This window comes from Copadichromis virginalis, linkage group LG12 (assembly GCF_057382275.1).
Source record: "Copadichromis virginalis isolate Kocher_CV1m ecotype Utaka linkage group LG12, C_Virginalis_male_GT1.1, whole genome shotgun sequence".
Lineage (NCBI taxonomy): Eukaryota > Metazoa > Chordata > Actinopteri > Cichliformes > Cichlidae > Copadichromis > Copadichromis virginalis.
The window spans coordinates 29,430,074-29,443,107 of NC_140629.1; the positions used below are offsets into that span (position 1 = coordinate 29,430,074).

Consider the following 13,034-nt stretch of genomic DNA (forward strand, 5'->3'; position numbering starts at 1 on the left):
AGTGGTATTGCTGTTCACATGTCCTCCTAAATGTAAATATGTCAAGATATATATCTGTGTGTGTGTATTTTACATATCTTCATAGGTTGGGTTGAGATCTATCTTCCAGTGGTTGTGGTGCCTTTTCTGTTGGAGGCCAGAAGGAAGTGTGAGGATTCACCTCGCCCAGCCCTTTTCTGTCAAGGTACGCAGCAGGAAGCCCATGTCATTAAAAACCCCATTCAGCCGTACTGGTGTTTACTTTGAGCATGAGTTCTGAGCGTTTTAACAGTGGTTAAACAAACAGTCATGTTGTCCTAGTGGAAAGAAAGAAAGGCAGACATGTTTTTGTTGAAAAGAGCTGAGAATATTGTCTCGTTACGCTTTGTGGGATCATTTATTTATACACTCTTGTGCCAGTAAACAGAAAGCTTTGTCATAAATCACACTTTTCACATTGTAATAATTAAATTAGCTTCAAAAATGAGTTTTGAAATTATTTCATTTTAAATTAGTCTTAGTTAAAATTTCCTTTGAGCTGTAAAATCTCATTTATAGCATATTATATTAAGTAAATAATAAATCAATTTCTACATTTATGCCCTCTGTTTTCTGCACGTTGAGACTAGAGAGAGTGAGTGTAATTCAGCACACCACAAGAAAGATAATAAGTTAAATGCCTCTTTGGTTGGCATTATTGCTTTTCAGTAGGAAATTTGCAGGATACACTGTATCACTATATATTAGTTTTAGCTAGATATACCTAATAAACTGGAAATAAACTGCACAAAGTCTAATGGAGACTTTGTGCAGTTTTATGAACCCAGTTAACAAGAGCATTAGTTTTAAGTAATTTAAAGATGCAAATTTAAAGCTCTTTGCATGTGCATGCGTGTGTAAACGATCCTGTGTGCGTGTGTTTGTGTGTAGGAGATGTGCGAATCAGGCAGGTGCAGAGTAGATGAATGGCTCCCTCTACAGGACCTGTTGCTTCCTGTTATCCTCAACAACCGGTAATCAAAGCTTCTGCATACATGCCTGTATGCGTGACTGAACATTAATACTGCATATGAACAAACCACAGTGGAACTGCATTGTGTTTTATCTGGATCTGTGAAATTGAAAAGTTGTTTTCTCCTAAACTTTGAAGAACTTTTCTCTAAACCTTAAATCTGGCACAGATATGATGCAAGCACTGATGAGAGTTTTCATCCTCTTAGCCTGGGTCCAATTACCATCAACATTACACAGTCTGCCAGTGAAAAAAAGATAACGGAAAGAAAATAACATCCCCGCTCAATCTCTGCTTGGCTTCTGACGAGCAGAGTGGCTTCTCCCATCATACATTTAATTCTTATGAGAGGGATGGAGGAAAAAACAGCCAAGCGATAGAAAAAGAGAGGAGTAGAGATGGGTAGTTAGATTGGATTGTCATCTGCATGTGAGCAACTTCAACTCTCTGCGCCTACATCATAAACATCCTTGGGCGCTGCTCAGTGCTTCTGCTGCACTCTGTTTTTCCCTAGCTGCTGAGGTTTCAGCTTTAGAGCATTTGCATATCATTTAACCGTTACATATATTTAATTCAGAATGCTACAAACACACTGTATCAGATACTGAAGCTTAGACATTTTAGTGTATGTATTTGCATGTTTTGATTTGAATGCAACCACATTTGGGAAGGAGCATTGGCTCACCCTTTAACTACAATATGTAAGAGCTGAAGAGACAGACAACTCTAAAACAAACAAAATGTTTTCCTGATCTTGTGCAAGACAGGAAATAAACTGCTCAGCAGTTTTGTTTTGACAGTGCACTTAATTTTTCAATGGTTTGCAGTATATCATCAAGCATTAAGGGTGCCTTCACAGATATGACCTATGTACTTGTATATAGGGATTCTATCATCAACAGATTCTGGGCAGCATGATGCACCTTTGGAGATTCTCTTTTTTTTCTTCAGTTTTTCCATGTAGCTCATAATAAGGTTTAAAGATACAGTGTTTAAGATTTCATCTCTAGATGTCAATGAATGAACTGAATTCAATGAAACAAGTAAATGAATCAGTGAAGCTCATGCCTGTCCAATGACAATGATAGCGAGGTGAGTTGGTCAGGATATCCTGAACTTTTCTGTTAGTAAACTGTGTTGTTTTTGCTGCTGTTAGTTGGTGTTAGCCTCTGTTAGCGGCTGCTAGCTGGCAGTAGAAAAACTTTCATTGTAGTAGATCTAAAATTGTTAGACTCAGACACTAGAATTTAAACTGTTTATCAGAGGGAATGCCAAGCCTAACATTAGCTTGTTAGCTTCTAAAACACAGTTGTTGTTGTTTTTTGGAAGCTTGGTGTAAGCTGTCTGGATACAGGTGAGGTCGCATGTCCAGTCTACTGAAAATAGGTAATTGTGACTGTTTGCCTCATTGACTTCTCAGTGGATTTTAATTCTCATTATTTTGGGCACTACAGCCAACTGATGACAATAAAATGTAGAACTTTCTTTCTATATTTCACACATTACAGTAACCTGTGATTTATAATGGATGGTGAGATGGATAAGTGACTATATGACTGACACTGTTTACAAAAGTGCACACACTTTGTAACTTTTCTTAGTTGAAATGAACAATTTCTGTCTAAAATGTTTTGATATCTTCTCTTAAAAATAATATAGAACCAGAATGCATCAGTGCTACACCACTTTTAACACAGCATCAGATAAACAGCTGAAAAACATTATTGCTCGTTATAGGCACAAATGTAGTGTGAAGTGATCCACTGAACTCTTACTGAACACTTTTAGAGTTAGCTTGAATTTGTGATGCATTTATTTATCTATTTTTTGGGTAAGTGAAATTATTATTATGTAATATAATTATGTAATGAAATTATTCAATATAATTAGATAAGGCTGTTGAATTTTTTTTTCAACTGGAGCAAATAATATCGAGACTGATTCACATGATTTCTTACACAACTCCCCGGACAATGAGTCCACTTCACTTCAACACATTCAAATCGCTGACGGCCAATACAGGATCTTTTTAGTTCAGAGACTATGTTATTACTCTTTAAAGTTATAATCATTTCAGTTTCATTCCTTGTTTAATGAGTGCTTTGTTTGCTGTGATAATTGCAGTTGTGGTTTAATACACCTCCAAAGACTCATTGAGCACAAATAGAAAGGAACAGCTAGTGCTGCTGTTTATGGCGTCTCTCAGTATTTTTCCATTTACAACATTAAGTATATTAATTATAAATTATAGTAATTAACATAGTTGTTTTTTGTGGAGTGGTTAGCACTGTCATTTCACAGCAAGAGGATCCTGGGTTTGAATTTAGCTGTGTTTACATGCAGACACATGTTCTCACTGTGTCTGCATGAGTTCTCTCTGGGTTCTCCGGTTTCCTCTCACAGTCCATGCACGTAAGGTCACCTGATATCTGTTGGGTCAGTACTTGCCATGAATGTGAGAGTGTGTGATTATCTGTCTCCATGTTGGCCCTGTGATGGACTGGCGACCTGACCAGGGGCTACCCCCGACTCTGGACCTGTGACAGCTGGGATAGACTCCAGCCCCCCTGGGATCCTGAATTGGATAAGCAACAAATAACGGATGGATGGATGGCTAGAAAAAAGGCCAGGAATGGCCATCATCTCATTTTGTACGCTAGATAAACTATCGCATACTAAGTGCAGAGCCTGCTTCACAATAAAAGCAACCCCATGTTTTAATGTGAGATGGCTCTTATATGGAATACAAAGAGCGAATCGTGAAAGGCTGCTGCAGAACAGCATGCAGCACTTTTGCCCGTCCCCAGTGACTCCATGTGGCTTTGACAAAAAAAAACGACAGAGCCGATTTGTCCTCTCGAGAGCGGTGGTTTGCATGGGTGTACACGCGTAAATGTCTCGTGTTTATTTAGAACATGTAACAGTTCGTGGGCAGATTTGTTTACTTTCACCACCAACCCTCCTGGTTTACCAGTGCATTTGATCTGCAGCTAGATTTGAGTCAAAATTAAACTGAAAGTGTTCAATTTGTTTTACTTTTACTATTTTATTTGTTAAGCCATTAGTCTGTTATATTTGGTTTATTTGCTGTCAATGCAGATTGCTTAAAATATGATTGATCTTTACAAACACATGCCGGGTTTTGGTTTCAAAGCGTCTGAAAGCTTTATAGCTATTCTGTAGACCTAATCTAAGAGATTATTTTTTTCTTCACTTTACAATAGTTTAATTTTTTTAGCTATAAATTAAATAAATAATGTTTCCAGTTCTATAATGTAATACCTCTAAAAAATGTTAAAGAAAAAGAAATATACTAGATAATTATAAATACCCCACTGCAGTCACATGTGGTAAAAATTTATATACTTAGACCTTTAGTAATGTCTGTGAGCTCATTTATACTTACTAGGCTGCCTAATCTTCATCAAAATAAGAAAAGTAAAGTTGTACTTTATTTTCCCCAAAGCTGAGAAGGCTTTGTTACAGCCAGTTAAAGTACCTTTGATAAGTAGGCATTATAAATTTCACTGGAGGTCTCACCATTTCTCCCATATAATATACAACTTAAATATTTTACCAAGAGGCTTTATAAGATCCTCTTGAGCCTCCATGTAGATAATGCTGACAAAGTAAAAGGCAGATTGGAATCTGACCTGGTTACTATAGAGCCGGAGGCCTGGAGTGGCCTCTATGGCCTGTGCAGCTCTCCAGTGTCCTGGTCTTTAACTCTGCTTGGGAGAGGCAATTCAAGATTTTACACAGGCTGTACATTGTTCCTGAGGGAATCCAGCCTTGTCCAAGTATTATGCTAAATGTCAGTCTTCTGTAAGATCTTATTTTCATTGTTTGTGGAGCTGCCCCCCATGTCCAGTAGTATAAAGTAATTTTTAAGCATGCTCTACATCTTGCTGCAAGGACTTGCCTGCTGGGATATTGAGCATGTGGATCAATAATAAAACTTCTAATCAGTCACTGCAAGTTGGGACAATTATGATTCCATTTGAAGCCTTAAAAGATAAGCCTTTCCTATTCTAGCAGTATAGGAAAGAGACCCATGTAACTACCTGGGTGTCTCTCTCGTCGGATGAAGTTGAGGCTTGCAGATCTGGCCTGGAAAAAGGATGTGATGCCATTGTTTAATATGAGACTACCCTGTCGTCCATGGATTCTCTGGACTCATTTTTACTGTTACTATTAGTACAAAACAAAGGGTTAGTAGGGAGAAGAGACATCCTCCTGGGGGATGTAACATGATGAAATAAATATGTCAATTGGGATCCTTAGCATTAATTTCAGTGGATCGGAAACACATCGGAAAAAGTGTTTCCAAAGTTTCTCTTCTTTTTCCATGCAGATTATACTTCTGCTACGATTGCACGAAGTTACAACAACATCCCTTTTAATTCAGTTAAAGATACAGTGTGGAAAACTAAAGTACGATGTACCACCAAACTGTTGAAACTGGTGTGAACATCTACTGTGTCAGCACAACAAGCTGTTTTGCTCATCAGTTTTCCCATTTCAGTTGTTATTTGTCTCTTTGCCATCGGGGACAAGAGACCAGCTCTCTTTACATAGAACACTTTGAGCGCCACATCCTTCTGTCTCTCTTTCTATGGCATCATCTCTTCTATATAAGATAAATAAATGAAAATCTAAATTTATGCTGGTATTCTTCTCTTTTCACTCCCCCTTTTTTTCTTTGAAGCGCTGGCAGTGCATTCGGGCAGAGGAGAGTGTCGTGGCTCCTGCCGTCTTCTTATTATGCATCTGAACTTCAAGAGCCAAGTCGGTCGGAGAGAAACCTCAGCATTGCCATCATCCTCCACCTCATCTTCTGTAAGTACAGGATTATCTTCCTTGCTGAATAGTAAATGAGTCTATAATGGTATGCAAATTGTGCTGCTTAATCTGTGTGTGTGTTTGTGTGTATGTGTGCGTCTAGCTGCAACTTCCTGCATGGCTGTGATGCCCACCAGTCTTATGTCCAGTCTTCTGCTGTACAAACATCGCAAGGTTCGTTTGTCAGCCCCTGTGTAGATGCAAACAAGTTTCCTCTTGCTGCTGTGAGTGTTAAAATCTGCTGCTACCCCTCTAAGGATCCATCAACACTCCAAGCGGCTCATATTGTTTTTTTTTCGTGCAAGTGTAGTAGAGTGTGACAGTGATTTTCTGAGTCATTCCCACCAGTCTCTAACTAATGTCAGCAGATGGTTAATGTTCATGTCTGATTTTGGAATTAGATTTTTCCTTCTTCTCTCCTCCGCAGGGTGTAAGTACATCTGTTCTGTGTCGTGATGTGGCTTGGCTCACAGAGGAACTTTTGTTCAGGAACAAAGACGTCGGCTTTGGGGGAAGTTTGACAGAGGTTGTCCACTACTCCCTGTCTCTGCTCGCCCCTCACCTCATCATAGCTGCTGCTCCATCCAAGTCAGTTTCCTGTCATAAAAGAAAAATGCTGATGAGCTGTTGCTCATCAATAATACATTCTACCTTTTATTATTTTTCCTTTTGGTACACACCTCTCCAATTCTAGGAAAGACCCATTGATTGTGCCCTGTCCTTCTCTTGCTGCCACACTTCACCTCTCCTACATGGCAAAGACGGTCACACACGCCTTTATTTCGGAGGCTGTTGGGGGTGAGTGACTTTGAAGGCATGCGTTTTATGTAGGTAACATAATTTTCGTGGACGTTTATTTATCTATCATCTTGTCACCATCACCATGTGTTCTGGCAGGCACCGTATTTTTCGTAGGAGGCCTTGGCAGTTACTCTGTTGGCATGTCAGCTTGGAAAATCAATTCTAGAGAAAACATTTTAATTTTAAGAATTTATTATGCGTGACATTTAGGGGGTAGCAAGTTTTTAGCAGTGTCAGGGAGTGTGCACACAGAAAGAGTTTTTTTTAAACTAGCAAGTGTCAGCAGTGGAATTAAACAGTTTCATTTTAAGTTTACATTTCTTTAATGTCCATCGCTTCCAGCTTTAGGAGTATGTGGAGATTCGTATATAATGCTTGAACTCGAACCTAAACGTATAGTGGGGGTGCGCTGGGAATAGTTGCGTCAGGTATATCGGCTGCACATTTATGATGTGAATTTGCTGTTTCACCACATCCTAAAGTTGCTCTATTGGATGATAAAGCACAGAGATAGTATAGTTTTTAAGTTGTTATTAGTGTTCAATTTTTATTTTGTTTTGACTTTTTGCCTTTAATTCAGTTTAGTTTCAGTTACTTTCCAGAGCAGGTAGGCTCATTTTAGTAGTTTTTTGAAACTGTGAAGTTTCACTTTAGTTTTTTTAGTACTTTCAGCTTTAGTTTTAGTCTTTATTAATTATTGTTGTATAGAGGGCATATGTCAGATGCAAGATTTAAGAAAATTAATACAGGTATTACTGCAAAAACAAAGAACTTTTTAAAGCATCGACTCACGGTCTTGTAGATGTCCAAATGATTCAATAAATATGTCCATCAAAGCCTCATCAGACAAGTTTTGATAAAAATGTGTTACCAAAATAACAAGCACTTAATCAAAGGATATTTCCTCTAGTTTAGTTCGTTTTAAAGGTTCACAGAATTGTTTGTTTTTTTGTTTTGTTTTTTCAAAAGTCGAATATTTATTTTAATTTAGTTAACTAAGATTTTTATTACATCTAGTTTTAGTTTTTAGTTTAGTTTTAGTTAACTATAAAATGTAATCCACTACAGATTACAGAATATATGCCCCAAAATGTATATTGTAATGTATTCTGTTACGTTACTCAATGAGAGTGACGTATTCTGAATACTTTGGATTGCTTAATATATTATCATGCTTTTTTACAACTACGTGAATGTACTATTGCTGTGTGGTTTGTTACTATTACTAAAGGCTACTCGCCATACCAATACCAACTAGATGTTTAAATCTTAATATAAAATGAGTAAGAGTAGGTTGACATTTGGTAACGCTGCACTTTTAGCAGCGATCTCGCATACAAAACTATTCCATGCGTATATAAAACAGGTCCGCGGCTCTGAACCGTAGTAAAGGGACCTCTGGCTAATACGGGCTCGTAGCCAAAAATAGCTTTACTTTGTTGTCTGGGTCAACTTTGCTAGCGAGAGACAGAGAGAGGCGTTGAAAGACTGCTCCAACGGAACTTATTGTTTCAGAGGAAAACATGAACACAGTGTACAGTCGAGTCTTAATAGCTTACTTACAACTGTGCTCGTCAGGCACTCTTCTTGGCTGAAGTGGTTATTATAATATTTACATGCTTCCATCTCCCGTTTCTGATCGGTGACAACTCGTACTTTTCCACTCTACTTTTTCTCCCTCTTCGTGCTCACAGACACATAACGGGTATGGCAGGCCATTCTCCCTGCAGCACGGACTACACTACCCATGAGGCTACATTCTTTAGGACTACACCTATAACACTCTGCCTATTGCCTTCATATTAAATAATTTAAAAAACATTTGTTCACGTCATTATGAGATTGAGACACAGGCATTTGAGCCTCTTAATGTGCGTGGAATTGCCAAAAATAGAGAGGGCATAGCCTAACATATGAAACAGGAAAATACCGGCGTGTAATCCATTTATTTCAACAAAGTAACTGTATTCTGAATACCACCTTTTTAAACTGTAACTGTAACGGAATACAGCTACTCATATTTAGTGTTTTTAAATACGTAACGGCGGAACATGTATTCCGTTACTCCCCAACACTGTTGACAGAGAATCAGATCTGATGACTGTGGAGATCATTTGAGTAACCATCTCAAAGTACAGTTTGAGATGGTTTGAGTTTTGTGACATGGCTCATTATCCTGCTGGAAGGAGCCATCAGAAGCTGAGTACATGTGGTGACAAAGGGATGACATGTTGTACATTCAGAGATGCTCTTCTGCATGCCCTGTTTGTAGCGAGCTGTTATGTAAGTTATCGTTGCCTTCCTGTCAGTCTGGCATCCTCTTCTGACCTCTGACATCAGCAAGGCATTTTTGCCCAGAGAATTGCAGCTCACTGGATATTTTCTCTTTTTCTGACCATTCTCTATAAAGTCTAGAGATGGTTGAGTGGGAAAATCCCAGTAGGTCAGCAGTTTCTGAAATTATCAGTCTGTCTTGCATCACCAACTGTACCATCTACACAGCCACTTAAATCACCTTTCCTCCACATTCTGATGCAGTTTGAACTTCAGCAGATTGTCTTGATCATGTCTGCGTGTCTAAATGTATCGAGCTTTCATGTGACTGGCCAGTGATAGTATATCAAAGTAGTAGTATATAGTATATGTCAAATTTAAAACAACAGTACTAGAGTTGCAGTATTTTAGTTTTTGTTGGCTGAAGCCTGTCAGATAACTCTTACAGGTTTTATTTAGATCTTTCTGTGGCTGCATTTCAATTTCAGTCACTACAAATAAGGCCCTGAGAGCTAAACTGTACATCAACTGTCTTGTAGACAGTTGGCAGTTGCTTCAGTGACCATCCATGAGCAAGACATGGACAGCAAATCAGACTACAAATGCAAGATGTGCATTAGGGTCACAGTTGTATGGAATGCATGTAATTGAATCAAACTGTATTACACGTGGCACCATTAAAAACCTCCTCTTTTGGATAGAGACCGGAAATCCCTGGTTTGATTGTGTTATCTCCTGTGTAAAATTATGATAATGGACACATACTGAAAGTTTATCATAACCAACATATGGTGTTCACATATGCTGATTGTGCTCTTTACATTTTATTTCCATTCCCATTATGCATTCAGGAAATAGATGGCCTGGATGCGAGCAGGAGGAAATAGAAGTGTGGAGGTTTGATTATGGATGGGCGTCCAAGTCATTCATTTCCTTTAAAAGACATAATTTGCCTTCTGTCACAGACCTACACTTTATTTTTGTGTTTTAATATCCGCAGCTGTATTTTTTTCCCCCACATTTTTTTTAAACAATCTACACCTGTACCACAGATATTGCTGAAAGCAATAATCTAAAGAGTATTGGCACTGAATATCTGGTGTTTTAATTTACAGAATTATCCAGTGTCTTGTGTTTTTCTTTGGTGTTTTGGTTGGGAACAGAGCGATAATACATGACAGTAATATATGGTAATCGTCTAATGGCAGAAATCCTAAACCGTAAATCTATACTTTACCAGATCCTCAAGCCCAGAGCTATCTGCTGAAATCTTATTTTCATGCTGACAGGCAGACAGGAATGAAGCCATAGAAACTGTAGCCCCATTTTTGGATTCCTGGTGGAGGTAAAAATAATGGTTTGAAGTACAGGAAGCTACTTCTCCAGCATGATTCACTGTTCCTGCATGACCTCTTTTGGTTGTATAGGAAGTGAAACTGGTGGGCAGGGGGCTTTGTACTGCTGAAAGTCTCTTTGTTGTATATCCATACATGGGTGCTAACCTCAAGTGGTAAAAATAAGTTGCATCAGGTCCTGTATACAGTACGTTGTTGTGATGTTGTAGCAAATCGAAAGAGCGATATGATAAACACACATTTGGGGTTAGCAATAGTCAAATCTCCCCCGCCTCCATAATGGTTTTTGTTTAAAGTGGCTGTGTTATGCTCATTTCCTGCTTCACAGTTTTATTCTTGGACTGGATTAGCTTTTCATGATTCATAACGATTTATGTTATGCTGGGCATGGTGCGGTCCCTCAGGTTATTCCCAAGCCTGCAACAAGCAGTTTTACCACTTTGCAAACAGATAAGTTAAAAGGGTGGTCGAGATTACCATAATAGAAACGCCCACTTTTATTAACCTCATCCGGAGCCAAGAGTAGGAAAAAAGCTGTTTGAAGCCTGAGCTTTTGTCCATAGTAGTCATGTGCCCTTGAGGTGTTGCTGCTCACTACTTGGGACCAGAAATACTAGTCAGTTAAACAAGTAGCAAAATAAAATCCTTCTTTTATTTTATTAATATACACTGGCAGTGCCCTGTCATCAAGAGGTTACAATGACACTTGCCGACCTTCTTTATGCGATGGGAAGTTTTAAAGAAGCGAGGTGAAAAGGTCCATGAATGAGCGCAGTTCTGCAGTAATTTGATGCAGAAAATAAATGGCTGTAAGTGTGCAGAGCCAGAGTAAAATTACATATAACTGTCAGGCTGGAGCAATACCTAACCACACTGAGTGCAGGCAGTGTACTGTGGATGATAACTTAGCACAGCACAGCTAAAATTAACAGCACTCTGTTAATCGATCTCACATATGTGTGTTCTTATTTTTAGACTAGTTGACCAGTTAATGACTATTAAACTAGTTAACAGGAATATCTCAAGTCATTGTTTTAAATTTTTGTTTACTTTTTTGTTTTGTCTTTACTTTACAGTATAAACTGCCTGGAGGTGACTGCTGTTTTGATTTGGTGCTGTATGGAATTTAATAAAATAAGGAAAATGGATTTACTTCACAGGTTTCTCCATCAGGTTTGAATTTCCCGAGGTGTGACAGCTGCACAGTTTAGGAACATGAACAATCTGGATGTCAAGACTTTTCCACCAGGACATGAAAAAGAATGGATAATTGGGATTGAGAATGTAAACAAAGACTTAATAACACTTGTGTAAATGACGGAAATCCTAGCTCACGCTTATCAGCAAAATCTCATCAGTGTATCTATTTTCCAAAGAGCGTGTGTAATGGCTAACAGATTTCAGCCAAATTGTAACCTACTTAGCTGTCATAAACAAACACTTGCTTTGCCACACAACACCTGTGCTGCACATTTGGTCTTGAGGAGGCAAACAATAAAATGTTTGTGTTCGTAGCGTGTGCGGTGTCAGCCATGCTGTGCGAGGTGGCTCACAGTGGCGTCAGCAGCAGCGTGCGGAGTGACGTGGAAGGAGTGGAGGTCAAAGGTGACACGGAGTTTGATGTGGTGCTCTGCCAGTCTGAGCTCACTGCAAGAGCCTTGCAGCTCTGCCATCTCCTGCCTCCGGGCTTCATGCCAGTGAGTTTGAATTCATATCTCTCTCACACACACACACACACACACACACAGCCAGCGTGTCTCATTCAATGGATGTTTAATGGAGCTGAACAGCCATTCATCCTGCTCTGCTGCCTCTGTCTCAGCCAGAGAGAGGTTTTGGATTGTATGCGTGCACTGTGTATCTGTGTGTGTGTGTGTGTGTGTGTGTGTGTGTGTGTGTGTACATGCTCCATCAAACTGACTTCAAGGGCTCCGAATCTGAGCCAGAAATACTATTCCTTTTTGTTTCCCCACCTTTCATTTCGGCAGCTGCTCTTTCTTGTCTCTGCTGCTTGCAGCTACACTTCTCTCCCCATTCCTCACAGAGAAACATCTCTCCTGCTCTGATTCCCCTCCCGGGCACCCCTTATTCTCGTTCTAAGATGATTCCTACGTCTCTACTACACACCTTATGTTCCCTGTCAGCCGTCTCCCTCTGTATTTTTTAGATATGTGATTGGCTGAAGCTGTTTGTAACCTTGCCTCACCATTGAATCATTTGCCCTCTCACGTTTTCTCAATAGCCTTGTCAGTCTTCCCAGAGTTTCGCGCTGGATGCCATTGACAGTCTGGTTCGCTGTGGCATCCTGATCCAGGAAGAAGTAAGAAAAATTTTAATAGTTTTAAAAGTTGGGCCTTATAAAACTGCATAATTTAACAAACAAAACTGCACTGAAATCTTGTCCTAAAGGTAGTTTAATGAATTAAATATGTAATAGATCTGGTGTGTGTTTTACCCAAAGATGCAATTTTAATGTTACCTTCAACTCTTTAATGTTTTCTTTGTTTGAATTTGGTTTTATAACTATTTAAGTTACTCTGTACTCATTGGAGACTTTATATCATACACCTCCACAATCTAATGCAGTCCAGCACCGCTAATGAGGCCACAGTTCACCAGAGGATGGTGTTGTACTAGAGAGCGTTCTATTGCATTGCTTTTAGACTTCAGTAGAAATCAGGTTCATTTAACTCTTTACCCCTTTAAAGCCCACTAGGAGTAACTCTTGAAGCCTTTTTCTGAATGCATTTCAGGTCTGCTTACAGGAAAAG

At 39.0% G+C, this 13,034-nt stretch overlaps 1 protein-coding gene across 10 annotated transcripts in view; it reads left to right on the forward strand.

Annotated features, from left to right (window-relative positions):
* gpat2 (glycerol-3-phosphate acyltransferase 2, mitochondrial) overlaps positions 1–13,034 on the forward strand; it is a 182,260-nt gene that overhangs the window by 157,038 nt on the left and 12,188 nt on the right. For all 10 annotated transcript variants that reach the window (XM_085475885.1, XM_085475884.1, XM_085475893.1 and 7 more), the window contains 8 exons: positions 86–184; positions 910–992; positions 5,700–5,830; positions 5,937–6,007; positions 6,261–6,421; positions 6,528–6,631; positions 11,779–11,960; positions 12,506–12,583. In XM_085475885.1, the coding sequence (XP_085332011.1) occupies positions 86–184; positions 910–992; positions 5,700–5,830; positions 5,937–6,007; positions 6,261–6,421; positions 6,528–6,631; positions 11,779–11,960; positions 12,506–12,583 (909 nt within the window). The remainder of the gene's footprint in view (positions 1–85; positions 185–909; positions 993–5,699; positions 5,831–5,936; positions 6,008–6,260; positions 6,422–6,527; positions 6,632–11,778; positions 11,961–12,505; positions 12,584–13,034) is intronic.